General features: G+C 54.6%; 1 protein-coding gene across 2 annotated transcripts; it reads right to left on the bottom strand.

Moving 5' to 3' along the window:
* Positions 1–534: 534 nt before the first annotated feature.
* Positions 535–25,923, bottom strand: LOC144938563 (microtubule-associated protein RP/EB family member 3-like). Of its 2 annotated transcripts, none has more exons than XM_078866501.1 (7): positions 9,955–10,144; positions 8,748–8,892; positions 7,065–7,210; positions 5,375–5,573; positions 4,865–5,004; positions 4,360–4,512; positions 535–4,225 (listed from the first exon to the last, which is right to left on the bottom strand). In XM_078866501.1, exons 2-7 carry the CDS (start codon positions 8,866–8,868, stop codon positions 4,160–4,162), a joined length of 825 nt encoding a protein of 274 aa, XP_078722627.1. In that variant the 5' UTR covers positions 8,869–8,892; positions 9,955–10,144; the 3' UTR covers positions 535–4,159. The 2 variants fall into 2 exon arrangements, with proteins under 2 accessions (XP_078722627.1, XP_078722626.1); XM_078866500.1 differs by lacking the exon at positions 9,955–10,144 and adding an exon at positions 25,392–25,923 and having other exon boundaries at positions 536–4,225.
* Between the last annotated feature and the right edge of the window lie 1,448 nt (positions 25,924–27,371).

Raw genomic sequence — 27,371 nt, 5'->3', positions numbered from 1 at the left:
ACTCCCCCCCCCAAGTCTTCGCCCCTCCCCTAGTCCCCCCATGCCCCGACCCCCTCCCCTAGTCCCCCCAGTCCCCCCCTCCACGAGTCCCTCCACCCCCCACGAGTCGCCCTCCAGCCCCCCCCCTCTCCTAGTCCCCCCCCCAAAGTCTCCACCGACCCCCACCCCAGTCCCTCCCCCCCCAGTCCCCGCCCACCTCTATTTTACAACTTATTCGACGTTTCGGGCAATGGCCCTTCTTCATAGCACATGGAGACCCCACACAGATGGAGTGGCTCTCCACTCTGTCTTCTCAATGTGGTATAGAGAAGCGCCATTGCCCCAATGGTCGCCTCTTGGGGTCGCTATTATTTCATCCTTTTAAGGCCACAGTGCAGATTGTTCAAGACTCCAGTGACACAAAACTGAGCCGCGCATTCTGATGTTCAACAGCTCACTCAGACTTAGACACACACTCCAAATAACGGTTCCATTATTTTATTATTTTACAGTGTCTCTATTATGATTTAATCGGCGTATGTAATTCAGTTGTCACAGAGCCCTTTTTTATAAATGTTACAATTCCTACTGATGTTAAGGAAGTCACAATTGTTAACGCTACACGAAGCGTTCAGTCCGTGTTTTAGATAGAATTCAGTCGCAACATTTCCTGTAAATGTGCACCCACATATGCATAAAGCAGCACTTATCAACATGGGGAAGTATGGTCAAACATTATGATCATGTACACGGGAGGTAACCATTTATCATGGCACATTGAGGGCCTCCCCAATCCGTGGGAGTATTTTGACCATACTTCACCATTCTGCTAAGTGCGGGTTGAAGGGCGAGAGAGGGGGGGGGCGCATAGAGTACAGGACACAACAATTGATGTTGCTGTACTGCACATCGCCTAGTCACGCAAGTCCCCATGCACAGCGATTATCCTGGCTGGAACCTTTCAGACTTTCCAACATCTGGGCGCATTTCGGTAAATTGGCGTAAAGCCACCGGACACGATTTCCCAGTTGAAATGCGCACTAGAGGTCGCTGCACGGCCACAAGTGAAATCGTTGGCACGGTTTAAAAAAAAACTGCGCAGTAGCAGACGCAAACAAGGCCGGGGTCAATCAACTCTCTTTGGGATTTGACCCAGTTACAACTATGAATGCCACCACGGTGCCATGCCACTCACCAGAAACCAAACAGCCCCATGTGTAATAGATTGTGTTCTACCGTAGTCATATATAAGATGTGTCCATTAAACAATCTGTATGCGAGCGTAACACAATTCGGGGTCACGCCACCTACAAAAATGAAACCTTGAGAGATGTTCATGTTCTCTCCAGATTTCCGTCTTGTCGAACTTCAAGCCGTCTTCCGATACTGGCCACCGTCTTCCCCGCCAGTGCCACGGTGGAGAAGTCCGGTCACACAATGCTGACGACCGACTCGGGGCGGGGAGGCCATCGTCCAGTAGCCGACTGCCAAAGGATTGTTCATTATAAGTAACTACACTATTACAAGTGGAATTGTACTGAATCTCACAGACCCAATTTTATACAATGTTCATCAAACAGCCAATGGGGATTGAGGTCTCTGCCTTAACATGTTTTGTGGTATTGAAACCCCTAAACATAATAAAGAGCTGAACTCCAAAACATTTCTCAAACATACATTGTCGGCTGGAGTAGAATTCCTCTTCAATGTCGACCTGTGTCATACTTTCTGGGACAAATATTGCTTGCATATTTGTTACTTGCGTAGATGAAAAAAAGAAACAGATACAACTCTGCATCCATTTGTTTTTACTCCATTTAAATATTTAATTTTTAAAACCTGTCAAGACACAATTTTCCGAAGTTTCCAACAAGGCTTGCCATGGTCGGTGGAGAGGAAGACATTTTCAGAAAATACTGGATATGGTGCAGATTCCTCAAAAGTGTATTGCTCACATTATGCAGTGCAATGTCTCAATCTGCAAATGTACACCCCCGACCCCGACTGTTACAATGGTGGCTGGAACGTGATGGCACTCGGTGGGAAGGGTGGTGCGGTGGTTAAAGCCCGACGCAATTAATTTGGCGGCCTCACTTTGATTCTGGCCAACGGCTAAGACTGTGACATCGGAATCGATCCTTAAAAATAAACAACAACTCCCATGACAGACACGGCATGGGAAGGCCCTGTCCAGTCGTGGATTTGACAAATGGCTAAGTTATTCTTATTGTTAATAATTAAAATATTTAAAATCACATTTAGTGTCGTTTTTTTTTAAATCACGTGATCAATCAGTATTTTACCGTGTTTTTCGACGCAAGTTTGTGTTTTTTTTAAACCACTGAAGACGACGCAGAACGTACCATTCAGCCATCACATAACACGACGACTAATGCCGCCAAACCCTTTCCCTTGAGGCATGACAGAGGTACCCAGTGAAAATAACAAAACTCTCACAACAGGCGAAATCGGCTTCGGCTGAAGAAATCAACGACGATATATACCGCACGTCTTATCGGAAAAACGATATCCACACGGACGGCATTACGTGAGATTCCCAACACATTCACACGACGCTCACACGCGCGTGACGCCCATTTACTCATTCAACCGACTGGGATGATATCCACAGGGCATAATTTCAACCCGGTCTGTCCGGGTCGGCAACCCATAAAATGTTCCTGCACCCCTCAAAAGACACATCTCGTTGTACGCCTCGTTCGGACCATGGCTACTCGGCACGCAGCCACCTACAACGGCCCACCAGCGACCCACAATATGTTTAGAGCGAGAAATTTCTCCCTGGACACCGAGATGCATTTCTTCTCTGGAGACGAACGGCGGGGCGAGTGGCGCGAGTACCTGGCGGGTTGAGGACAGAGGCGAGGGCCGTGTCTGTGTCGTGTGCCGGCCAGGCCCAGCCAGCAAACGACACATTTGATTGTCAGGCGCAATGGTTAGCCTGCGGCATTACAAAAGTGCATTTTCTCTACAGTGTGTGTGTCACCGTCGTTCCATTAGAAGGCTTCCTATTCAAGTGTTTCATCATACCCTACTACTAGAACGTAAAAGAGACCGACCGTATTGCAGCTATATTCAGCAAGGCGACGCAATACCTTGTACCAAAACATTTTTTAAAGGCATAAAAATGAAGATGCGACGATTGATACCCGCAGTAGTTTTTTTTCTCTTTTCTTTTAAACCACGGTTGCCGAGCAGAGGGCCCACAACGCCAAGACGCGAGCGGCCGCTGTGACGAGGTGGAATTGCCGGGCGAGAAGCTGGGAGAAGGAGAGCGGAGGCGCTGCCCGTCCGCAGGCTCACACTGTCGTGAAGTTAGCTGTCGCACTCGCAAGGACCACTGGGGGTTCCTTTGTGTGCGGCTTTGTAGAAAGTCGTCTCTCTGTCAGAGGGATCTCGGCGCTAGCTCTGTGACAGCAGCTTCGTGGGCCGCGCGGCTCTGCCGGTCGCGCGATCAGAATAAAACCGGGAAGAAAAAAAAATGAACAGATTCTCAAAAAAAATCGATAAAAGTTATAAACGTGTAAGTGTCCTCTTGCTTAGACGAGCATCACGCGGCGCGAATATCATTTGCTGGTCCTGAGCCACTGGTGGAAGTTCCAGCATCGACCGATGACTCCAGTGTCTCTGGTGAACAGTGGCACTTGTTTCCAGCTGGGTTCCTTCAGCTGGTGGCCCCCGTAAGGTGAGGTGTGGCCCCTGTAAGGCTCGGTGTGGCCCCCGGGGACGCTTGGAATAAAAATTGCGTTCGATAACGTAACGGCGATGATACAATCGGGATAAAACCGGACACGGAGACAGCATCAAATCATGAGAACGACGTTGTGGCTATCCTCACAATGTGGTGGACGTGCGTGCGCAAACCTCGGTTGTTACAGCGACGTCTCCTCGTGGGATTTAATGTTTAACTTCAATAGTTCGCAAAATAACGCAGAGTGAAGTTGCAGTAGCAGCAGAGAGGAAGAAGCGTTGTGGGGAAAGACCATCTTCGTGGGCACAAGTGCCTCCTTAACCTCCTTAATCTTCTTAATTCCAACGTGTTGATGAGACTCCCAAGGGAAGCTGCCACTCCTGCCGCCGCTGAATCTTCACTCTGAGACCGCGCCGCTGCTCCACGTCGCGAATCCACAACCCGCAGGCGACGCGGACGGCGTCGTCCTCAGTACTCGTCCTGCTCCTCGGGCTCCGGCTCCTCCTCGGGAACATTGTCCACCGAGAATCCGTCCTGGGTGAGTGAGAGAGAGGGGGGGAGGGGCACCAGCGTGACGGGGTGGAAGGGAGGGGGGCGAGAGAGGGGGGAGGGGCACCAGCGTGGTGGGGTGGGAGGGAGGGAGGGAGGGGGGCGAGAGAGAGGGGCACCTGCGTGGCGTAGAGGATGTCGAGGATTCGCCGCACGATGGGCTCCTCCTCCTCGTCCTGCTCCTGGCACAGCAGCTCCACGTCCCTCAGCTTGGAGTAGTAGAAGTCGCGCTCCTTCTCCAGGGCGTCCACCTTCTCCTTGAGGTCCACCAGCTGTCGCACGAGCACGCCAATCGGCACGGTCATCGGCCGTGAGCGATCCACCGCCGGACGAAGCCTTCCCCTGGCCGCCAACGTTGCTGACGGTCTCGCGATGCAACGATCGGTCTAGAGCCGATTTCATCACTCCATCTCCGCAGCGGGGCGCTCTCTCGGCCGCTTCATAATGAGTCTCAACGTATCCTGCCCAAGCCCGCATGCCATTCTCAACAGTCAACACGACGCCTCTCTAAAACGTCGGACGTCGCGCCCAAGACCACGCGGGGCACGCATCCTGAACGCACCACGGAGAGAGCTGCGCAGCGACAGCCGCGGCCTTCTGGGCCGGGCGCCGCACGCCAATCACCTCGTTGTTGATCTCGGCGGCAATGGCGTTCTCCTGCTCGTTGGTGCCGTTGCGAGGTCGCGAGAGGGGGGTCCCCCGAGTCGGGGGGCCGCTGGAGCGCCGGGGCCCGGTCGGTCCGGCGGGGGATGGCCTCCCGGCCGCTGCGCGTAGAGGGATGGGGGACAAGCCGAGGAGGGGTCAGCGTGGCGTGCGCGCCACGCACGTTTGGGAAACACAGGTGGAGCATCCCAGCCAGTCAACCCATAACACCTGCGTCTCCCCTGTGACCTCCCGCCAGCGGTGAGCTTCCCACCCTTCACGTGACAGCCTCAGAGCGTGCCTTGCCTGGCGCAAGCGGCCCTGGCAACTTCATCGTTATTTAGCGGCCAAGAGTGGCTGTTGTTGTTGTGGTGTGTGTGTGTGTGTGAGTATGAGAGGAGACGTTATCAGATCAGTGTAGTAGCTCTGGTGAATTCATCAGCGTGCCCCCAGCTCTGTGAAGCGCCTGCTCGGTCGGGTGGCGTTACCCACCCATCGCGGGCCGGGCCCTGGCTTTGTTGAAGATCTGCTGGCCCGGGATCGGGGGCGGGGGCACATCCTGGCCCTGGCGCCCGCCCAGCGCGTCGTACTCGTTGCCGTCGTAGTTGGCGTCGAAGAACTTCTTGAACCACTGCACGAACTCAAAGTTGTCCTGGAAGCGGCCCTTCACCAGCTTGTCCACGGGGATGATCTGCGGGAGTGCGCGGCGCCGCACGGGAGTTGGCGTTAAGCTGCTGCCGTGCAAGAGGCAGAGGCACGGCGGCGCTGCAAGTGCCTCTCGTGCCCCGGGGCTCGCGAGAGGCCCTCCACTAAGAGGGAGCCCCTCCAGCGGGCCCCTCCAGCAGAGCGGCGGGCCAAAGGTGGTCCGCTGTGCCGTGCGAAGCGGCCTTCTACGATCTACAGCTGTCTTGGCCTTGGATAAATCGGCTGAATTGGAGGCGCGCGTGTCCGCGGACATAGTTGTAAGGCTGACGGCGAACCGCGGGTCAAGAGATGGTGAGGAACCATTGCCCTCGGGGTTACTTTGGCCTACTCTTCCACGCAATGGCCAGATGTCTCGGAAGAGGAGGGAGTACCCAGGCTTTAACCCACCGCACACGACGTGCCGGTCGACTATCTGCGGCGTACTCATTCATACCGCTGGGGGGGGGGGGCAGAGGCGGGTGGGGGGCAAGAGGGGTGGGGGGGCGCAGGGGGACGGGGGGAGGGGGGCGGGGGGTTTCAGAAACTCGTGCCATTGTTTAAACCGCCGCGCCGCCGGGAGATCGAATGGAGCCGGCGACCTCTGAACTGCGAGTCCAGTGGTGCTGTCACAGTGGCGAGCGGCGTCACTGTGACAGCAATACCAGCACACAGTGGCTACTGACGGACTCAAAGAGCTGCTCTGTCTCTCACTCGCTCACTAGAGCGTCAAACATCACGCGGCGTCGTGTTGTGCTTGGCGCCGCAGCACTCCACTCGCTTGCCCCCCTCTGTCAGCACCACACCTATTGACTGAGCTGCATAAAGAAACAGCAGTTTCCTTTTCTTGCCTCCTTATGAAAGAAGTGTGTGCGTCACGCAGTCGTGTGGCTTTGCGTGCCTGAGACCTGAACCGGTCCTAGTCCTCCCCGAGGTCGACTCAGCCTCAAGCCAGTAACCTTGTGTGGTGTGTAAAAAACATCGCCATCAGGGAGACAAAGGTGGCCGGGTGTGATGCTGGCCACCCACCCCCAAGTGTGTTGTGGCGGCCTTCATAGGTGCTGCTGGCGAGCAACTCTTGCTGACTATAGAAGGGAGCTTCGTGTTAGACCTCTGCATTGCAAGTCCGGTGTGGTAGCCATTACATTTATGTATGTTGAACGTCTCTCGCACCATACGTAGCCAACCATGCTAATCGGAGGTGTGGGGGAAGGGTAATAACATAAACACAAAAAGCAGTTCGAAAGAAATTGGTTTTCAACCTAGATGATGATTTAAAAGTGCTTAGCTCCAAGTGACTTCCTAATATCGGAAGTTAAGAGCATTCCAGACGGCCGCACAAGCGAGTCTGAAAAGCGCGCGATGCGGTGACCATCTTTGTTCGATGGCCAGCCAAAAGCAACTGTTGCTGCGAGGATAACCGTAGACCACGTGATGGTTTATGCTCCTCGGCGAGACCAGCGAGGTGTTGCGGTTCATTTGTGGCAGCTCCCCCTCTCACCTTGTCCACGTTCAGCTTCTTGAAGGACGCCTGCAGCATCTTGAAGTTGTGGATGAACTCGTGCTCCAGCCGCGCCTGGAACTTCACCTTCTTGAGCAAGATGCTTCCCGGGAACAGCATGTCCATGAACTGGCAGTAGGCCGCGCCTGCGGGCCCGACGGGACAGCGATCGCCATCAGCGCAGAGCCACGCGTGCGGATTCTTATGGAGACATTCTCAATTTCGATCGTTTCGTCATTTCCCTGCTTCAGCGACCGAATCGGACGGAATCGGCCCCATCTAGAATTTCAATTCCCGCTCACCGACAACGTCGGTGGTGAATGTCCGAACCGGTTCTGGGCTTCCCCCAGGTGGACTCATCCTTAAATGGGTACCTGGTGTGTAAACGTCAGCATTGGGGGCGAGGCTAAGGCAGCCGAAAGTGCCGCTAGCAACACCAACCCCTTGGCCATGATGACATCTCAATTACGTTTTCTAGGAAACCTGGGATATTTAGATGCCTCATAAATCACCGCATACGACCCAATCATCTCGAACGCGTACGCCCAGATCTCGGAAGCTAAGCGGTGGTGACCCTGGAGAGTGCTTGGATGGGCTGCCGGCATGCTGCTGCTGGGCTACGCGATGGGCAGCAGACGGCAGCGTAGAGAATCACATTTTTCTCTCCTCCGCCCCACCTTCACCAACCCGCACTGCCCGGCATGGTGAAGTATGGTCACATGGCACACACTTACCACGCGGTGCGACGAGGCCCTCATCCAGCAGTGGACTCACAAAGGGTCGTAAGTGTGCAAGTTACGCCACAAGTTTGGGAACTCACTCATATGCGTTGTGACTGACACAGTTAAACGTCTAAGTCACTGGAGTTTGTTACACAAGTTACCGGATGAATCATATATTTTTGTGATTTGGTTGTCGTCCAGATGAAAATCTGCAATCTGCACCGTGACGCCGGAGTGACCACACACACAGAAACCGCGGATAGTAAACTACGTGACTTTACCGAAAGACCCAAAGAGCAGTAAACTACACTATTACTTCTTTCTCAATTTGGAATTTGGGATATGACAAGACTCGCAAGCACAAAGACCCTATGCCAACCCTATGGCATTGCTAAAACGATGGCACAGTAGGGGGGTACAGCTGGTGTGCATCCACCAGTAATCTCAGTCAGCCGAACCATGGCACCTGCTGGGTCTGTCCCGAGACCTCCTGTCAGAGAGCCTTCGACACTTCACGTGGCCTCAAAGTGCACCTGGCCTGGCACAGGTGCCGTGGTGACCTCACTGTCACTTAGTGGCAAATGACGGCTATTGGTAACCCCCCAAGAATATTAATCAGCCTATAAGAAAAAAAACTACGTAAGCAGTTCATTTTCCAATAAAGTCATCATTACAATCATACATTAAACATTGGCCTATCAAGCTATTTCCAGAACAACGCCTCACGTGCTTTTATTAAAACTATAAACATTTATTTATTTTACCAGGCAAAACCCACTGAGCTATGTAGCTCTTTTTCAGAAGCGACGTGGCCACGGGGCGAGAGACACGCAAACTCGAAATATACAGGCTTCATGGTCGCGATCGAACCCACGACCTCCTGCACACCAGGCGAGGGAGTTAACATCTCGCCCACCGTGGCACCGCGTTCGTAATGAGAGTTGCCGGCGCCGCCGCGTACCGGTGCACAGCTGCTCCACCTTGCCGTAGCACAGGTCCAGCGAGTCGTTGATCCACCCCAGCATGTCGTGGCGGCTCAGGTTGTCGCTCGTCACCGACGTCGAGTAAACATTCACGGCCATCGTGAGCCCCGCGGCGGAGACGCCCTGCGAGTGCCAAACGATTAATAAACAACGGTAATCGCAACAACAACAACAACCACGACGATGATTTACATTTGTGAAGTTGCCGCATTTTGTCCATAGATCCCACCAATACACCACCGTGTACGGAAAGCACGAAACAAACGGAACCTGCGAGGTAAACAGCCTATGGGGTTAAAGGTCAGTTTAATAGAGGCGAGTTTTCAAGAACAGACTTAAATGTAGCTAACCACTCGGAATGTCTCATTAGCAAAGCGTTCCAATGCTTGGGAGCTTCACTGGCAAAATATCGATTGTGCAGGGCGGTCCATTGATAAACGCCCCGCTCGTGTCCAATGGCCCTCTCTCCCTCTTCTCATGGCCCAGCGGTGGCACTGTTCGCTGCTTTTTGCGGATTATTTTTTCGCGGTTCGACCCCAGCAACCACCCGGGTTAATACTGCGGGAGTACAGCGTCACCACAAAAAAATAAACGTGCCGTGAGCTTCATAGTGGCTGTTAAAAATCCTCTGGCTTGACAAAAAAAATTATATGAGGCTGCGTGTGCCAGCGTCACGGTCCACATTTGCCAAATTTTACAATTATTTGCAAATAACTTTGTGCAAAAACCACAGGGTGACACCACCGCCTGCTTTTAAACTCCAGCAGACTCTGTGCGCCTGCGGGGCACGCCGCCGTTGTGGTGGCCTTGCGCTGTACGCGTTGGCCAAACAACCCGAAATCAGGAGCCTCCCTAAAAGGATCCTGCGACTGAGCACGCACCACGCACCACACTCGCGAAACACCGCACACCACGCACCATGCACCGCAACACCACCCACTACACACCACACACACACACCGTATACCACACACCGCAACACCACACACTACACACCACACACCACACACCGTATACCACACACCGCAACACCACACACTACACACTACACACCACACTCGCGGCACACCGCACACCACATACCGTATACCACACACCGCACAACACACACACCGCATAACACACACCGCACACCACACACCGCATACCACACACCGCATAACACACACCACACACCACACGCACCGCTCAGGTCTGCCTCTTCACCCAGCCGAAGAGAGAACGCCCAAACCGCACTCGTCCTCTCGCACATTCTTCTACTGTGGGTCACCCTCACTGGGTGGCGATGACACGAGCACTGCTCCCTGGCGGCAATCGGGAGACGGAGAAACTCTCCCTTGTGCGTCCGTCTCCCCGCCCGCTCTCTCCGAGAGCCCTCTACCCCCCCCCTCTCTCTTTTGCTGGAACGTCGCACGGAACTCGCGTGGTGCTTGGCCCGCAGCGACACTCTGCATCCACCCCCCGCCCGCTCGCTCGCTCACCCTCTGTCAACACCCAGCCTGTTTACCGAGCCGGGGAGAGAACATCACAGTGTTTCTTGTTTTCTTGCCTCCTTTCCAAAGAGAAGAAACGTGCGTCACGCGGTAATGCCATCGGTGGCTTTGTGTGCGAGGGTTTGGACTGGGGGGGGGGTGCTGTGAGTTTGGTTGCATGCCAAGAATCTGCAACCCCCTCTCCCATGAAACACGGTTCGGCAGCAGTGGCTGGGAGTTCATCATGGCTTAAGGCTACTAAGGAGAGGGTCGGTTTAGCAACTTCAAAAGGCGTGGGAGCGGGGCCAGTGGTGAAAATTTAAGCTTTTAAAAATAGGGCCCTATATTAAATGTTAAATCATTCAATGAGTTTTGGTTGGTAAATGTCAATAACATAGCAAATTTATGGGTGTCAAGGGGGGAGGGGGGGGGGTCAAGATTGACCCCATTGCCACCCCCCACCCCCCAGGATCCGTGACTGCTATAAAACGTCCCAGTGTGGCCGGGACAGTCCCGGTGGGTCCACAGAGGCTGTCCTCGTGTCAGAGGTCACAAACGGGTTTTGATTCCTTACCCGTACCCATACCCGGCCGCACCAGGGTCGCAAACGGGTACCCGTACCCGGCCGTACCCATACCCTACCCGTACCCAGCTGGGTACGGGTAGGGTACGGGTATCGGGTACCTGATTGCGACCTCTGGGATGAAGCCATGTTGCAGGCGCGGGTGGGTTGATTCTAGGAACTTGAATTGTGAGAAGAGACAAGACGTTGGGAAATGAGTGACAAACGGTGACTCACCAGTGACTCACGGTCTACCCATACCCGGCCGGGTACGGGTAGCCGGGTATCGGGTAGGGCACGGGTATCGGGTACCCGGTTGCGACCTCTGCCCCGTGTCCCGAAGTGAACGTTGTCTGCTGGCCTCAAGCGCGACTCCTTCCAACCAACCGCTCGGTGATTTCACTTCCGGCTTTGTTTATTGTATTTGTGTGTACGTTGAACTTCTTTCGCACTGTACATTGCCAACCGTGCTAATCGGAGGTACTGGACAAGTACAACAAACTAAATACAAAAAGCAGTTCAAAAGAAATGAGTTTTCAGTCTAGATTTGTGGCTTTTACCGCTCCAAAGTTTAAATGAACATCGGTACCTAACTGCGAGTAAAACACATCGCGAGGCCATGGCTTTATTTGCCAAAATCATCTACAGGACGTATCACGGTGCTCGTGTACACAGCTGTATTATTCCTGTAACCCGCAATTCCACTGCGTTAATCCGGCCCTGCATCCGGTTCAAGACTATCGAATTCAGAACTATATCTGTGACGTCAGCTTCTGGCGACGATCTCTCTGTCACGGGGTGGTGCACCGCTTGCGTTGAGAGTTCCCAATGAACATTATCTTAGTCTCATTACGTGACACCAATAGCACCCCACAGTGTAAAAACAAGGCCACACACAGACACAGGTGGCTTAGAGTCTGGGAAGCGTGTGGATTGATAAAAATGGTCTCTCTGTCCTTGTTCCTGTGTGAGCTTAGCAATCTCTTTCAACCGGAGATCGTCACGGGCAAACTCTTCGCGTGATTCTCACCGCAGTGTCCGTTTACCCAGAAATGAACGTGGAAGATGCCCTCTCTGTCCTGACCGGCCCGGGTGTGTGAAGTTCATGCCGACGCCAAGAGCGCACGGAGCTAGCGACACGCCTCCCCGGCAGTGTGCCCAGCACGCATCGCGCACGCTCACAGCTGGAGGACGTCGTAAAGCAATCCCGCCGTGCCCAGGGCTATTGTCAACGCGTGACTCCGAGTCATGTGTTAACCGAGTCACATGTTGGTCAGAGTGAAGCGTGACAAAAGGCCTGGCGACTCAACCCGACGTTTGTAAAACTACGACGAAAAAAAATGAACCGTGCGCGTGCATGGCTCACGTGATGCCTTACTAAAAAAAAACGTAGCATTACGTTCGCTTCTGCAATTAATTTGCCTACATTCCAGCCGTGAGAATGTAAACATCGATTCAATTTGGTGGCAGAGAGGGTGGGAGATTGCTGCCTCCTTTTGTGGACAAGAGGTGACGTGAAGGGATCTCAGAGGTAGCTCTGCGGTGTCCGCTTCCACGAGCCGCTCTCTAGCAGGACGGGCTGCACGCCGCTGAGCGAGAGCTCGGAGCGGATGATGATTCATGTCGTGATGACTCGACGCCGATGGCGCAATTCGTCGTCCATTGTTTTGGCCCCCCCCTCCCCCACCCGATGCGTTGTACTTAGCATTCCGTGCTGTCTTTGAGCCCCGCCCCCCTCCCTCCCGATACGTTCCATTCATTGGCTACCACATTCTGATGAGCCCCCCCCCTCTCCTCCCCCCTTCAACTTGCTTATAAGGGATTACTTCTTGAATCATTGCCTCACTTGATGCAGCTAATTCGGCTGTGACGGTCCCACCTGATGACGGAGACTTGTGTTGCCTCCGAAACGTCGTGATTTGTGTTTTTATTTTATTTTATTTTCATTAATTTTGATGTTTTACCTACGTGACTTTACCGAAAAAACCTAAGAATATTGTCTAAACCCCACGTGGGGTGGGGGAGACAACGACGTCCATTGTTTTTTAAAGCCCAGCGCTGAGCGGCAGAAAGTCCCTCGAGGGCGTGAACACTGCAGCCAGAATACGTGGCGCTCATCGCAACTCCGAGCCTGTGACGTGGCACTCTCGCCCCCCCCCCCTTCCCCACACACGCGCTCACGACACAACCTCCGTGACGCCGCCGCGACCTTTTGATCGCCTTCAATTTGTGTGAGAGGCGGCGTGGCTTTACCATTTGCTCGGAGGATTAACCAAGAGGCTCTGCTGTGATGCGCGCGGCTGCAGGCTGCAGTGCCGCGGGAATTGGCTGCGATTCGTGCTGAACCGCCTCCACCCGGCCGGCCCCCGAAGGGTCCGTTCCACGCGCTGCGGCCTCCTTGGCCTCTCAGCGCCACAACATTCGCCCCCCCCACCCCCCCACAACGACCACCACCCCATAAGTCTTCCTATTGCTGAGCCGGGGTGGATCATTAACACGGACGTCGACACGGAGTACGGAACAGCAGGTTGGAACGCGCGCAAAGACGCGTGGGGAGGTGGGTACGTTGTTGTGCTTGCGCTGGCCAGGCAGGCAGGGAAGGCATGGACTCGAGAACGCACGCGCGTTCGAGGCACCATCACACCGTGAGTGCGAGGAGGAGAAAGTTGCGCTTGGGCAGGACGCGTCATGGCGACACGGGATGGTGGCCGCTGGTCGAGACTACGAGGACGGAGTGGCAGCCAAGGGACGGAACGCGCCCGAAAGAGGGAGGACGACCACAAGGAGATGGAGCGATTATTCAGTCTGCTTGCGTGGATGCGCTCCGTTGATGTCGCACCGCAGGAAGCACGGCAGAGGGCGACAGCTTTGGGAGACCTTCATCCAGCAGTGGATTGGTCGTGGCTGCTGCTGCTCATGACGTCGACGACTGTTCCTGCTGCACTAATAGGCAGAGGCGAGCGTGTTTGTATTTTTGAACAGGCGTAGGGAAAGAAGAAGAAAACTAAACTGCTGATGCAGCGGCACAGGTGCGCGAGTCAAAGGGCCCCTCGGTGCTCATTAGCGGGGCCCCCTCGCTGGGGGGGGGGCAAAGCGAGCTGCCCGTTGTAGACTGACAGCGGTGAAGACGTCCGTCTACTCTGCTGGGTGCACAGAGGCTGTGGCGGGGAGGGGGGGTCTAGGAAACTTGCAGCATCGTTTCAACTGCCGCGCCGGGACATTGGATCGAAGCGGGCGACCTCTGGGTCGCAAGCCCAGTGCGCTGCTCACCATCACCCCCGCCGCTGTGGCAACGTGATGCTATGATGATGATGACGACGCGTGTCCACCCAGCAAAGCCTCACCGAGTCTCGAGACTGCTTCACAGGAGAGTCCTGCTCAGTTTATTGTTTTGCGTTAGCGAGCAACGTGGCTGCCGCACGTGACCCCAGCTGAGTACGTCTGCGGGTCAACTTTGCAGCGTTGGGATGTTTTGGCCGATACCAGTTGCACCGTTCGTGTTTCGTTCTCGCTATCGGAGGTAGCCGGGGAAAGCGGAGGACACCCATTGCAGTAGAGGGTGGAGCGACAGAGAGAGACACAGAGAGAGAGAGAGAACACGCAAACTCCACGCAGAAAGACGCCCGAGTCGGGAGTCGAACCCAGCACGGACCGACGACTCTGAACGTGGCGCCTTTTAAAACCCCACGAGCTGCGGCTCGCAGCAGCTGTAGCAGCAGCTGCTGCTGCGAGCTGGCGTCAACAGCGCGCGCCGCGGCGGCGGCGGGAGAGACAGCGCGCGACACGTGCGAGGTCACGACCCGAGACAGCGCGGTGCCCCAGACAGACAGACGCATTATCGCGCGACCCCAGGCCACGTGCGTTTAACACAACAACGACGACGACGAGGAGGACGAGGACGACTACAAAATGCGGCACGGACAGACGGAGCGAACGCCTCTGGACCTCGCTGGGACTTTTTATCGAACGCCGTCCGCAATGCGTTTGTCCATCCGCCTCATTCGCGCGAGCCGTCAGGGCCGAACATGTCGGCGTTATTTCTTTTTGCCAGCACACAATTTCGCTCCAGTTTGCAGCCCACGTTTTGGCCACACCTTTGATCAATCATCATCAGCGCTAAAACCCCACGAGGCGTTACCCACGAAGTGCTCAATTTGGATTACACACAGCGAGGCTTTCCTGGGTAAATCATCGCAACAACTACAGCAGCAGCAGGAGCAGCAGCAGCACCTCTGCCTGATTCTCTCGAGTCCCGAAGAGGCACGCGGCTGAGTACGATCGGTTCGTCCATACCGGATCATCTTCACGAGTTGCCGTGACCTCCCTCACCCCATCCCCGTCACGCACGGACGGCCAGAGGAGCCAGGGCACGAACGACTTCTACCTTAGTTGGAAGCGTAAAGAGAACCTCAACGCGACTGCGCATACGAGTCTGCCTTATTAGGCAACTCGTAACGCTACAGGGGATTCATTATTTAACGTTGACGTATGGTCGTGCAACGTTGTCGACTTCTCTTGATTTTTTGTGCCGATTTCCCGCTGGCATCATTTCGTGTACAAGAATTTATATTTTTTTCTTAATTAAAATGTTTGGTTTGTTTACGCTATTGTCATTGTTTTGGTGACCCGAGGAGTCACTCTCGCGAACGAGGACTTTACCCCCCTCCCTCCTTGAGCTCTCACCGCGGTTCCACGAAATCAACTCGGAGCTTGGAACTCGAGGGGCTTCCGTGCCGCGTCAAACGCCGCTCGCGGTCGGCCGAGCGCGAGCGGGGAACTCGCTGGGAGGGTTTGGGTCGGGGTGGCGGCGGCGGTGGTGGTGGCGGTGGTGGCGAGGGGGAAGCCACCGTCAGCTGCCACCTCAACACGTGCGGCCTGCACCGCCCTTTTGCATTCCTGGTTGGCGTGGCTGCTAAAGCTTCCCCTAATTGGCACAAACATAAAACAACTCTCCACGTTGCGTCTCAATCATCAGCAGCAACAGCAGCGGCAGCAGCCATGTGCCATCACCCACTGCTCTCGGCGAAGGGTTTCCAATGCCGTCGCCGCCTCTCGCGGTCTCGGCGATGCGGCAGTCCGCCTCGTGCCCGGCTCACAGGGCCTTTGGCCGCCAGCCACCGTGGGTCCCGACCACCGGCATGCAGCATCCCGTCTGGCCGTGACGTGTCCTGCTCAAACCCACTGACGTTTCGTAACGGTTATTACGATGTCTCTAACTCGTGTGCCTTGTGGAAAAAAAACTATATAAAACCATTTTATGTTATTCCACCAGGTAAGGGCCACTGAGCTAGGTAGCTCTTTTTCAGAAGCCACCTGGCCACCAATGATAGCTCAACGAAATGGCTTACCACGTGGACATTTATAGCAGCCAAATACTCTAAACGTGCGTCTCTAAATGTGGAGGGAAAAACCGGAGGACCCGGAGAAAAATCTACGCGACCACGGGGAGAGATACATGCAAACTCCAAATATGGAACAGGCGTTGGGATCGAACCCACGGTCTCCTGCATAGCAGGCGAGGTAGTTAACATCTCGGCAGCGTGGCGCACCCCGTAAAATAGACTAACGCTGAGAACAGTTTCTATTTTCACTTCTGCCAGCCCAGTGATTGTGTTGTTGTCGTAAGCTAAAGGTTTGGATGACGTTCCTCGCATCCAAACGGACTAATAACGAAACAGCAGCGTTAATGATGTAAGCGGAAAGTTATTTTGTGGGTGTACACACCTGTCACTGCAATCCCATAAGTGTTAATCTCCTTAAATATTGCTCCAACGTGAAGATTAAACCGTGCAGGTAAGGTATCGGTTGGGGCTTGCCCTTAGCACCTAATCCGAACCTCAAAACCGGCTAATCCACTCGGTGACCAGAGCAGGCAGGTATGCATCCTTTTACATTCAGCCAGGTGAGACACCATTGCGACTACAGGTGGACACCAGTGCAGTACAACGATGCCCTGTGCCGACCAAGCGCTACGCGTGCTCAGCCCCTTCTTGGCTTCCGGGAATCTGCAGAGCTCCTCCACATTCCACCGCGGTCTTGCCGCGGGCACGCTCGATCTATCGAATGCGGTCGGTGACGATTCTGCGTGAACGCGCGTACGGTGATGGCCAAATGGATGACGTGGCAATGAGCCTGCCAGTCTTTTACCGGGGGACCCACGCACGCCGGGGCTCAGAAGCTCCTGCCACGGGCTTTGCCGAGAAGTCTCGGGATGACTTTCCACGGCCGCTTGCGACGCAGGGAGGTAGTGGCGTGGTTGGCGTGGGCGCCGGTACAAGGAATTGAACGGGGAAGGGGGGGGGGAGGGCTGTTCAATTGCCCACCCCCTCCCCCTCATCTTCAAAGCCTGACGTCTAAGACCCTCCGACCCCAGCGCCACTGTGCAGTTGCACCGCCTGCACACTCGGTGGCTACGCAACTGGCGGGGAGCGCAGCCCGCTCAGGGGCGGTGCCTCGGGGCCTCTTGCACAGGGGCCCCCCATGTCCCTCCTTGCCATCGAGTCCGCAGCATTGCCGTGCTGCGTACGGCACCCTCCGTGCGGGGACTGGCCGGCAGGCCACACAGACACAGCCTACGGCGTAGAACCTAGTCCCCACAGAGGGCCGAACAGGACTTCACGATTCCTTAGACGGGCGCACATTCATTAAGCGGATGGACAACTTCTGCGCGTGGTCGCCGAGCGCTCAGAACTCTGTGAAACACAACAGGTGACTTGGGCGTGCTGAACTTTAAAGCACAGTGCGGATAAGTTGCTTGCAGTGATGGACAAACATCGTTTGCGGGCCTTTTCAAAGTGGTACGCCTCGCGTGACCACTGGCCATGAAGCCACAGGACATAGACGCCCAGTGGCCTGTAGGCTCCTCACCTCTGGTCACAACAATTGTCGGATAACAATCCCGCAGATCCTCTTCGAAGCCATGGCAGCGCTATCCAGGCTCAACCCCGCTTAGCTCCCGAGAATGACTCGATTGGAGTATACTCTACGGAGCAATCATTGCCCGCTCTTGCGAAAACCTGGCAGGGTCCTCGTGAAAAAGAGTCCTGAGACTTCCCACTTGGTAAACAAGCAAAGTAACTAAACACATCTCACCAACTTGACTTTTCTAAACGAAAATTTGCATCGGAATAGACAACGCTACCTTTGCCAAAATATTCCACCAAAATCCCAGCGAATGCTTCCCTCTCATCGGAGGGGGGGGGCCGTAGAGTCAAAGATGGGGGGGGGGGCTGGTTACCCCTTGTTGAATGATCAGCCCCCCAACGACATTCTCACAGCCATAAAACGTTTGTCCGAAAAAATGTGTAAAATTCAGCGATGGGCATCGTACACACAAGGGGGGTGAGAACCGGAGCAGAATGCACGATAGACGAACGCCGATCGTATCGTTACTCATTCTGTTCAGATATTATTTTTGTTCATGAAGTTTGTTTAACATTTACTCTGTCGTGCCCTCCACTGCTGAGCTTTTGTCACCCCCCCCCCCGCCAGCACCCCGCTTCTTTAAAGGCAGGTCACGCTACAGGGCCTGGGTCCGTGTGAACCCGCATCACAGCCACGGCTCGCGGAGCCACGCTCCACGCCCTTGTCCTGAACGCTGGAACGACGGACGTGTCTCCGCGACCTGAGTGAGGCCTTTTATGTCGGCCGGCTGCATCAGCGCAGGTTTCGACGCGTCGCCTTCCCACATCCGTGCTGGCGTCACGGATCCGGGGCCTTCCCGACGTCACCGTTCACACGTGCCCAGCGGCGCTTTCCATCTCACAGCCGACGTGTTCTGGGATATTTTGTCTTGGCCGGCGTAACGCATTTTTTGTTTGCGTTGCGGTCCCCAGCAGATGGAGATGGCTCGCAGGGTGAAGATGATTATCACGTTGGACTTCAGACAGTGCACATGTACTGTACATACTAGATATATGGACATTAACAAAAATATCCTCACCGATCAATACGTTGGGTAGGTGACGAAACGCACACATGTACAGCTCTCTGGCCAAATGACTGCTTCAAGAACAATGTGCTATGAACAAGGGGCATTGCCCGAAACGTCGCCTATTATAGATTACCCCTCTTATCTTATTTTATATTTATAGAGCGCTTTTGCTCAAGGAGCTTAGCATAGTTTACAAAAACGGTATCATAAAATAACCATGTAGATGGCAGAGGCGTGCAAGAGTTGAGGAATGAATGACTGAGATCGAGGGGTACTTAGGGATCATGACAGGGAAGGGCAGAAGTGGAGGGGCGAGGGGAAGGAAGAGTGTGGGCAATGGTGAAGAGGTGAGCCTTCAAGAGATGAATGCAAGGAGCTTTATGAGGGGGACTGCTCAAAGTACAGGGGCAGTGTAGGGTCGATGGGCAGTGTTGAGTCTGTGGGCAGTGTTGAGTCTATGGGCAGTGTTGAGTCTATGGGCAGCGTTGAGTCTATAGGCAGCGTTGAGTCCATGGGCAGCACTGAGTCTATGGGCAGTGTTGAGTCTGTGTGCAGTGTTGAGTCTATGGGCAACACTGAGTCTATGGGCAGTGCTGCTTCATGTACAAATGAACGTTGATTCCAGTGCAGAGGTGCAAGGAGGGAGAAAGACCGAAACTGGGTTTGTGCACAGGTAGCAGGAAGGACAGAGAGAGAGAGCGAGACAGACAGAGGACATTGAAGAATGTGTTGAGTTGTTTTATTTTATTTACAAAAGAAACAGAAAAGCATTCCATCACGTTCAGCACGTCGACAATCTTCCAGCGTGGAAGTAGTCCCCCCCCCCACCCCCTCTCTCTCTCTCTCCAGGGGCTCGCGAGAACTCCCTCTGGCGGAGACTCTTCCGCCAGCGGAGGGCGTGAGCCGGATGTTGCAGGGGCTGCGCCTTCATCTGACCGAGAGATCGAGCCGAGCAACGTGCCGCGGCCTTGGGGAAGCGGGAAGGCACCGTCGCGATTTGACAATGAACGAGGGGGAATCCACAGGCGACAGGCACTGTGCGGGCAGGATACACCGAGCAGCGAGCCTCAGCCTCCGGGTGGGTGATGCCAGTGAGTCAGACCACAGTCACAGGCACGCCGCAGCCACCCACTCAGTGGCATGCCGCGCTTGGGCATGGACTCTGCTCAAAGGCGCAGCCCCTGCAACTTCCTGCTCACGCTGCTGCTGCTGCTGGCGGAAAGGGCCTCGCCAGGCTCTCGAGTGTGTATTTGGCCTACTCTTCCACACTGGCCAGATGTCTTGGAATAGGTGGCGGGTACCCACACGTTGCCCCACCTGCAACGCGACCTGCCGATCGACTAACTGCCGTCTACTCTACTCGTTGGTTATTTCGGTAAAGTCACGTGGTTAGAAATAAAATAAATAACCATCACGCCCCGTAACCATCACGCAGCACCGCAGCAGCAGCGGCCTTTCGTGGCGCAGCTAATGGGGCCACGCTGGCCTCATGATCACGGTGCACCAAAGACGAAGACCCCCCGTGTAGCCTTAACAGACTGTCGAGGCAAGTGCTGTTAGCGAGCACCTATGAAGGCCGGAACGGTACACGAGGGGGTGGTGGCCAGCACCACGCCCGACCGCCTTTGTCTCCCCAGTGGGGATGTTTACACACCACACCGGGTACTCGTTTGAGGCTGAGTCGACCTAGGGGAGGCCCATGACCGGTTCAGATAATCGTCACTGGTGTTGGCCGTGAGCGGGAATCGAACCCGGGTGGCCGGGTTCATAGCGCAGCGTAGCGCTGACCGCTGCACCACCGCTCGAGAGAAGAGAGATAACCGCACGCACACACTTACTCGACCGAATGCCACTGGAAGCCACTGTTTGCTGGGGCTTCATGATCATCACGATCCACGGGGCAGAGAGCCCGTAGGTGTCACGTGTTACCAAGTGTGCCAATGTGCTCAAGTGGTGCCCACATCTCTCTGTCACAAAGCTCTTAATGTCATCGTCATGTCATTCTCTGTTAGGTCTTTCTCTCTTTCCGGTTTCTTACACTTTCCTGAACAACGCACTTTTAATTTTCCTGTTGTCCAAATAGTGCCAGTTTCCTTCTCATCACTATCTGCATCGTCAAGTTGTCTTCTATGTATAACATTTTCCTTAATTCTACGTTGGTCACTCTTTGGGCCCAAGCTTAGCTGCAGCAGTATCATTCTGCCGCGATGCATTTCAAGTGCCAATATCTCTTATCTCGCTGGGATTCGCAAACCTCACAACAGCTCATGTAGAGATCCGCAGACTCACGGACCTAAGCCTAAGCCGGGTTCTCAATGGTCGCAGCCGTTGGCTGACACCTGGTTTTAGTAAACTGGTCAATATACGCCACACTCCAACGCACTGTGGCCGTGTCTCCATAGAAATACGCTGCTTGCTCGTCAATTACGTTAAGGCCGTTATGCAATATTATAAATACGGGTGGCGTTGAATTGTGTCACATTAGTCATCACGCAAGTGTCTGCACGCCCGAGTTGATGTTCGCCGCGGAGATGGAGCCATGGAATCGTCTCGTGCGTGGGATTTTGATGGACTGCTGCGTTGTGACATCATCACAGATGGTGACGGTTTGGGGAGGCCTTCACCCAGCAGTGGACAGATCATGGCTGATGATGACGACAAGGGGTTAAGTGCCAGTGGTTATCGCACTGCACTATCAACCTGGTTTCCTGAGCTCGATTCCCGGCCACGGCTAACATCAGCAGCGCTTGGTGTCTGAACCGATGGGGAAGTATGGTCAAACAACCCCGCGACTGACACGGTGTGGAAGTTTCCATGCAGCAATGGATCCTACTCGAGTCATGCGAATGATGGCAGCGTGGTTCGGGAGCTCGACGCCAATGTCGAGGTCCTGCCGTTGCTGGCCACGATGAGAGGGCTTCAGCAGACAGAGAGAGTTCGTGTCGTGTCGCTGTTCCTCCTCCTGCTGCTGCTGCGTTGAAAGAGCGCAGACCACAGTGAGTGGGTTTACTGTGCGGTCCGTGGCTTGCGTGGCATGGCCACAATCGCACTGCTGCGGCTTGTCTTTAATGTATCTCTATGGGTCTCTGTGTATCTCTATGGGTCTTCGTGTATCTCTATGGGTTTCCGTGTGTCTCTCTTGGTCTCTGTATCTGTATGTGTCTACGGGTCTACTCTATATGGCCCCATAGTTTGGGTTGCATGGCCACAGTCGCACTACTGCGGCGTGTGCCTTGAATTCCCCATTCATGAAGGAGATGTGCGCATCGGCCTGGCGACGAGGTTCTGATGGTGCGCTCAGTTGGCGGTGGCACCACCAGCAGTGGATCGACAAAGCGCTGCTGCCGCCACGCTGGGGACAGCAGAGGGCAGTGCAGCGAAACCCACTGTTGTGCTGCACTCCCTATGCTCCCACGTCGACGGCCCGCGCCTGCCCAGTCAAACAAGCCGGATGGTTGACACGGCCCTCCACCAACAGTGGTGACCAAGGGCTGTACAATGCACAACACGCTGCGTCACTGGGCATCGTAATTGATGCCTCTTCGCGTACCAGACGTCAGTTGCGTTTGTGATCAGTCCACTTTGTCCGCGCGCTGCCTCCTGCGGTGCCAGGCAAGTGGCACATGTGTGCGATGCACTCCGTGCTAATTATAGGTTCAGATACAGTGGTTAATGCCTGCCATTTCATCTTCGTAGCAGCAGGATACTCCATTAGGCACGTCGGCATATCTATGTGTGTGTGTGAGTGTATGCCGGGGAGAGGTAGCGCAGCGGTGACCCGAGTTCGATTCCCGCTCACGGCCAACACGAGTGACCGTTATCTGAAGCGGTCCTGGGCCCCCCCTAGGTCGATGTGTAAATATCGCCGAAAGGGAGACAAAGGCGGCCGGGCGTGGTGCTGACCACCTACCCACTTGCGTGCGATGCCGGTCTTAATAGGTGCTCGCTAACAGCACTTCAACAGTTCGTGTGGGCTATCCAGGGGATCTTTGCGTGTGTGCGTGGGTGTGTTTTATCCTAAGCCCATAATGTCTTATTACTTCCAATTAAATCACAGCCTAACAGTAAATACATTTAAAATACACGCCCGCGTAAGAACAACCATGCATATGCATACATTCTGTGATGCTTTTACGAAAGGAAACATGCGATTTGATATGTTCTCTTTGTTACGGTTCGTATTTCCAACAACACCAACAACACAGTCTCTCGCGTTCACACATTCTCTGTGTTCACAGGACTCTGGAGGGAGCTCCCTCTCGGGGGGTATTTGGCCTACTCTTCCACGGGTGTCGATGTGATGTGACGTCACACGGTAGACTTGAACAAGCAATGTTCTCCAAAGTAAACAAAAACAAACTTACACGCGGATTTTCTTAAGAAACGTTCAGGGGACTTACTTAATTGGCAGTGATGCGCTTGTGCGCGCATGAACATTAACGACCCACACCAGTCGATCACAATCCCTGGCGAAATGCAGACACGTCGGAGTGGACGATCCATCCTACAGACACTTGACAAAGACCCCCCGTGTAGCCTTGACAGACTGCCGGGGCAAGTGCTGTTAACAAGCTGCTCCTTTGAAAGCCGGCACGGCACACGAGGGGGTGGGGTGGCCAGCACCACGCCCGACCGCCTTTGTCTCCCGATGTTTACACATCGCAGCAGGTACTGATTTGAGGTTGAGTCGACCTAGGAGAGGCCCATGACCGGTTCAGATAATCGTCACTGGTGTTGGCAGTGAGTGGGAATCGAACCTGGGTCGCCAGGTTCGGTCGCCAGGTTCGGAGCACAGCGTGCAAACCACTACATTGCCGCTCCCCACAACACAATCGCTCACACAAAACCGGCATCTATCAACTATTTTTATTCTAGCAAGTAAAGCCCACTGAGCTATTCAGCTCTTTTTCAGAAGCGAGCACAGATAATAGCCCAGCCAAGTGGCTTATCATCATCATCATCGCGTGGACATTTATTGCAGCAAAATACTCTAAACTGGTGACGTTCATGCTAAATGTGGAGGAGAGAAAACCGAAGGGGACCCGGAGAAAAATCCACGCGACCACGGGGAGACAGAGAGAGACACGCAAACTCCAAATATACAGCAGCAGCAGCGGGCGTCAGGGTCGGGATCGAACCCACGACCTCCTGCAGTCCAGGCGAGGTAGTTAACATCTCCCACGGTGACGAGATTTGACCCACAAGTCAGACTTTACCGCTCACCTGACACTCACCGGCCCGCCTTCGACTCACCTGACACCCACCACTCATCATCATCGCCGTAGACAATTTGTAACCGCAGGGAGCCCGTTCAGACGCATCGGACTCACCCCCAACCAACTCCAGCCCCAACGGCACGCGCCCATCCCGCCTACGATTTGTAAACGGGGCTCGTATCACGCGCAATAACTATTGTATATAGTAGAGCGGATAGGCCGAGTGATGACGATGACAGTGAAAATTATTATTTGAAATGTCATCGTTGTCATCACCGGCTACGGCCAATCCACTGCTGGATGAACCGAGCCAAGCCCCTGCACGCACGACGTCGATCTCGACCATCGCTCCATCTCCGTGACGCACGTTCTCCGGGGTTCCTCCACCCCCCCCTTTGGCTGCCACTCCACCGTGACCAAGAGGAATCCGATGAGCGATAAAGCTCTTTTTGTTACCCATTCTATCCGTGACGAGTCCTGCCCGAGTCCAGTTTGCGTCTCCCAACAGCCAACGACAGGCGTCTAACGCCCGCCCCGGCCAGCCCAGTGTGAAAACAAATGTTGACGACATACACCGGATTATAAGACGCACCATTCCTCTGCAATATAACGCGCATACGTCCAGCTGCGTCTTATAAGCCGGTGCGTGTGCGTGAGACCAGATACGTAACGCGCTGTTGTTGCTGCTGCTGTTATAGATTTGGAACAACTTTGTTGACACGGGGGCAGACGTTCTGTGGGTGCGTCTCACTTCCCCGGAACGTCGGACTACTCTCACAGTGGAGGGTCGTCGCCACGAAACGCGAGTCCGACGGTCCGCCGCGTGGCTTCGCAAGTCGAACGAAGTTCACTCTCCCCGTGTCACGCCCCGACCCCACGGCCCGTGATTGACGGGCACAACTCCAGGGGCTAGTGACCGCAAAGTCCTAAGTTCAATGCCCCCCGTTCACGGTCGGTTGAAACTTAACCCCACAACCATCATCATCATCATCATCGGTACAGTACCACGGATTAATTTCAGCCGGGTCCATCCGGGTCAGCGACCCTGAAAATCGATTCGCGCCCGGCATGCCACGTCCAGTATACAAATCGCTATGGCTGTGGCTCCGAGCATCGCTTCATTTACATCCATACATCGATTGTGTTGATTATTTACCCGGGTTATGATGCAGGAGGGGGTACTGCTGCGACATTCCGATGTTTGTCCAATGCCATTAATGGGAGGAAACCGGGGAAAAAATCGAGCTCCACGTATTACGTGGACACGCCGCCGAAACGTGGACACACAGACGTGTTCATGAACCCTCTTGCTGAGCTTGCAACCCCCCATGGTCACGTATCAGAGCGCCACGAAGCAGGTCCAAAACTTTCACAAAAGTCTGGGCGCGTGCGTGCGCGTGCGTCACCGCCGTCTCGGACAACTAACTCAACTAACTCACCTTCAGCTTGCTGTCAACGACGTGACGGGGCGAGCCGAGACGAGATAGGGGGGTGGGGTGTGAGGATGAGACGGGACGAGGTCGCGGCGCGCAGGGATCGAGATGGGGACGCGTGCCCGCGGCGCGCGAGACGAGGCGGAGTTTCTGAAGTTTCCGGCGCGGCCGTCGCCGTCGTCGTCTTGCCGGTCGGCTCACTCGAGGGAGTCTCTTTCTCTCTCTCTCTCAACGCCCGAGTCAAAGATGTTCCTTGGTCGTCTGCCGAGTCGTGAGAGGGGCGGCGTGCGCGCGCAGACCTCTGCGAATAACGCCAAGCCCCCCCTGGCACCACGACTCTCGTCTCAGCCTGGGCCAATTGCCGACCATCGCCAAAGCCCAGCACACGAGTCGGAGGGGGGGGGGAATGTTCGCTGCGGCCAATCGGCGAGATCTCATCGGAGTTGAACATGGGGTTCAAGTGAAGCCCATTGGGTTACATCCGTGTGGGATGGAGCGGAGGGGTGGCGAGAGACACGGGGTAGGAGGATACGGAAGGCTTCCGTGTCTCACACTCGCACACTCACTTACTGACACTTGTGTCAAACAGCGTCTCTCTCCCTCTCTATCCAGCTACTAACCACGGCCGCCCGTCCCAGCCGCCCTTACGCACGTGGCCACGCGTGCACCGAGTGGTCGTGGAGTGAAGGCGGCACTCTTGACCCTTCACAAGGATTCGGCGTCGATTAATCAATGAGCGTGCAGGCGTGCGCCACTCACTGCGCGCCCAGTGGTAGCGTATGATGGCATTGTCTTTGAAAATTATTGGTCCACACCAGAGACAGATTTCTTTAGAGCCTCGTCTCAAACAGTGTTAGACCAGAGGACAACGCCAAAGTTTACGATTTGTTCACAAATCCGAAACCTTGTCACACACGGCAAGGCGTTCTTAATCTCGCGTGCATTCGCTCACTTCGAAATCACAATCAAGTATTCCCCCCATGGTTTGCTGCAGATGTTGGTGGTATAACGGTCATATTTATAGATATGTTTGCATATCCGACCTTCTCACGTATCCGCCTATGCTGCAGAAGGGCCACATCGTGGTTCACAGGGCTGAATACCAGGTGGTCTCGAGTGAAATTCCAGGCCACGGCTGATATCAGTGACGAGTGAAGTGACATCGGAGCCGGTCTTGGGCCCACCCTTCACAAACCATCGTCAAGTACGGCCCAACAACCACCGTGGCTGTCACTGCAACGAGGAGGCCTTCATCCAGCAGTGGATTCACAGAGGTTGAATACTTCGAAATAGTTTATTGATCGTTGCGGTTTTTCCAGGCCACTCCAACATAGGCAGCATTCGTGGCCTCCATCAAGAGCCCTACCCCTCCCCCCTCTAACCCCAAGCCCAAGTGATTTGGAATTCGTGGAATCTTGAGAGGGTCTTTCCGACAGTGAGTGGTGGTCTCTAAACAAACCTGACGGGCAGGGAATAAAGGTGTTCCCACTCGCATTTCCCTCCCAGTGACACCACGTTTCTCAGTTCTCCACCTTACCGACACCGTCGGTACACATTCCACACCGCTAACAACAGAGGCTGGATTTTACTGGTGTGGGGCCCAAAATATGGTTCAAATGCAGGCGACTGCAAAACATCGGGGTTTAAGGATTCAGCACTGGCACGCACCCCGATCGGAATCAGATATTGGACGCGGAGCAGAGTTGAGGCTGGATAGGCGACCATCTCTATCTGATGGGATCGACAGCGCTGCAACCACTGTGCCACCGCTCCCCCTAAGCCCATTAAATCGTCACGATCCATGGGGCAGAGATAGCACGTGTGTCCACTGCACATTTCGTCGTTTGTTTCCACTTTCCTCCGTCTGCCCGATTACCCCTAAACCCATGATATGCAAGTACTAAAAATATATATTCCTACAAACGCGATTCGACACAAGTATCGAAAAGCTTTGAGAATCCACATTAATCATTAGATGCATCGTTA

Source organism: Lampetra fluviatilis, chromosome 22 (assembly GCF_964198595.1).
Source record: "Lampetra fluviatilis chromosome 22, kcLamFluv1.1, whole genome shotgun sequence".
Taxonomy (NCBI): Eukaryota; Metazoa; Chordata; class Hyperoartia; order Petromyzontiformes; family Petromyzontidae; genus Lampetra; species Lampetra fluviatilis.
The sequence above is the reverse complement of the archived record's forward strand: the minus strand, read 5'-3'. Positions and strand labels throughout refer to the sequence as shown.

Bases quoted from the DNA above. Each gene is read 5' to 3' on its own strand.
- LOC144938563 (XM_078866500.1), bottom strand. From the start codon at position 8,868: ATGGCCGTGAATGTTTACTCGACGTCGGTGACGAGCGACAACCTGAGC. The intron at 4,513-4,864 runs GTGATTGGCGTG...CTCGTGCGACAG, and splicing joins CCGCCGAGATCAACAACGAG to CTGGTGGACCTCAAGGAGAA. The intron at 4,226-4,359 runs GTGCCCCTCTCT...TCACTCACCCAG, and splicing joins ACATCCTCTACGCCACGCAG to GACGGATTCTCGGTGGACAA.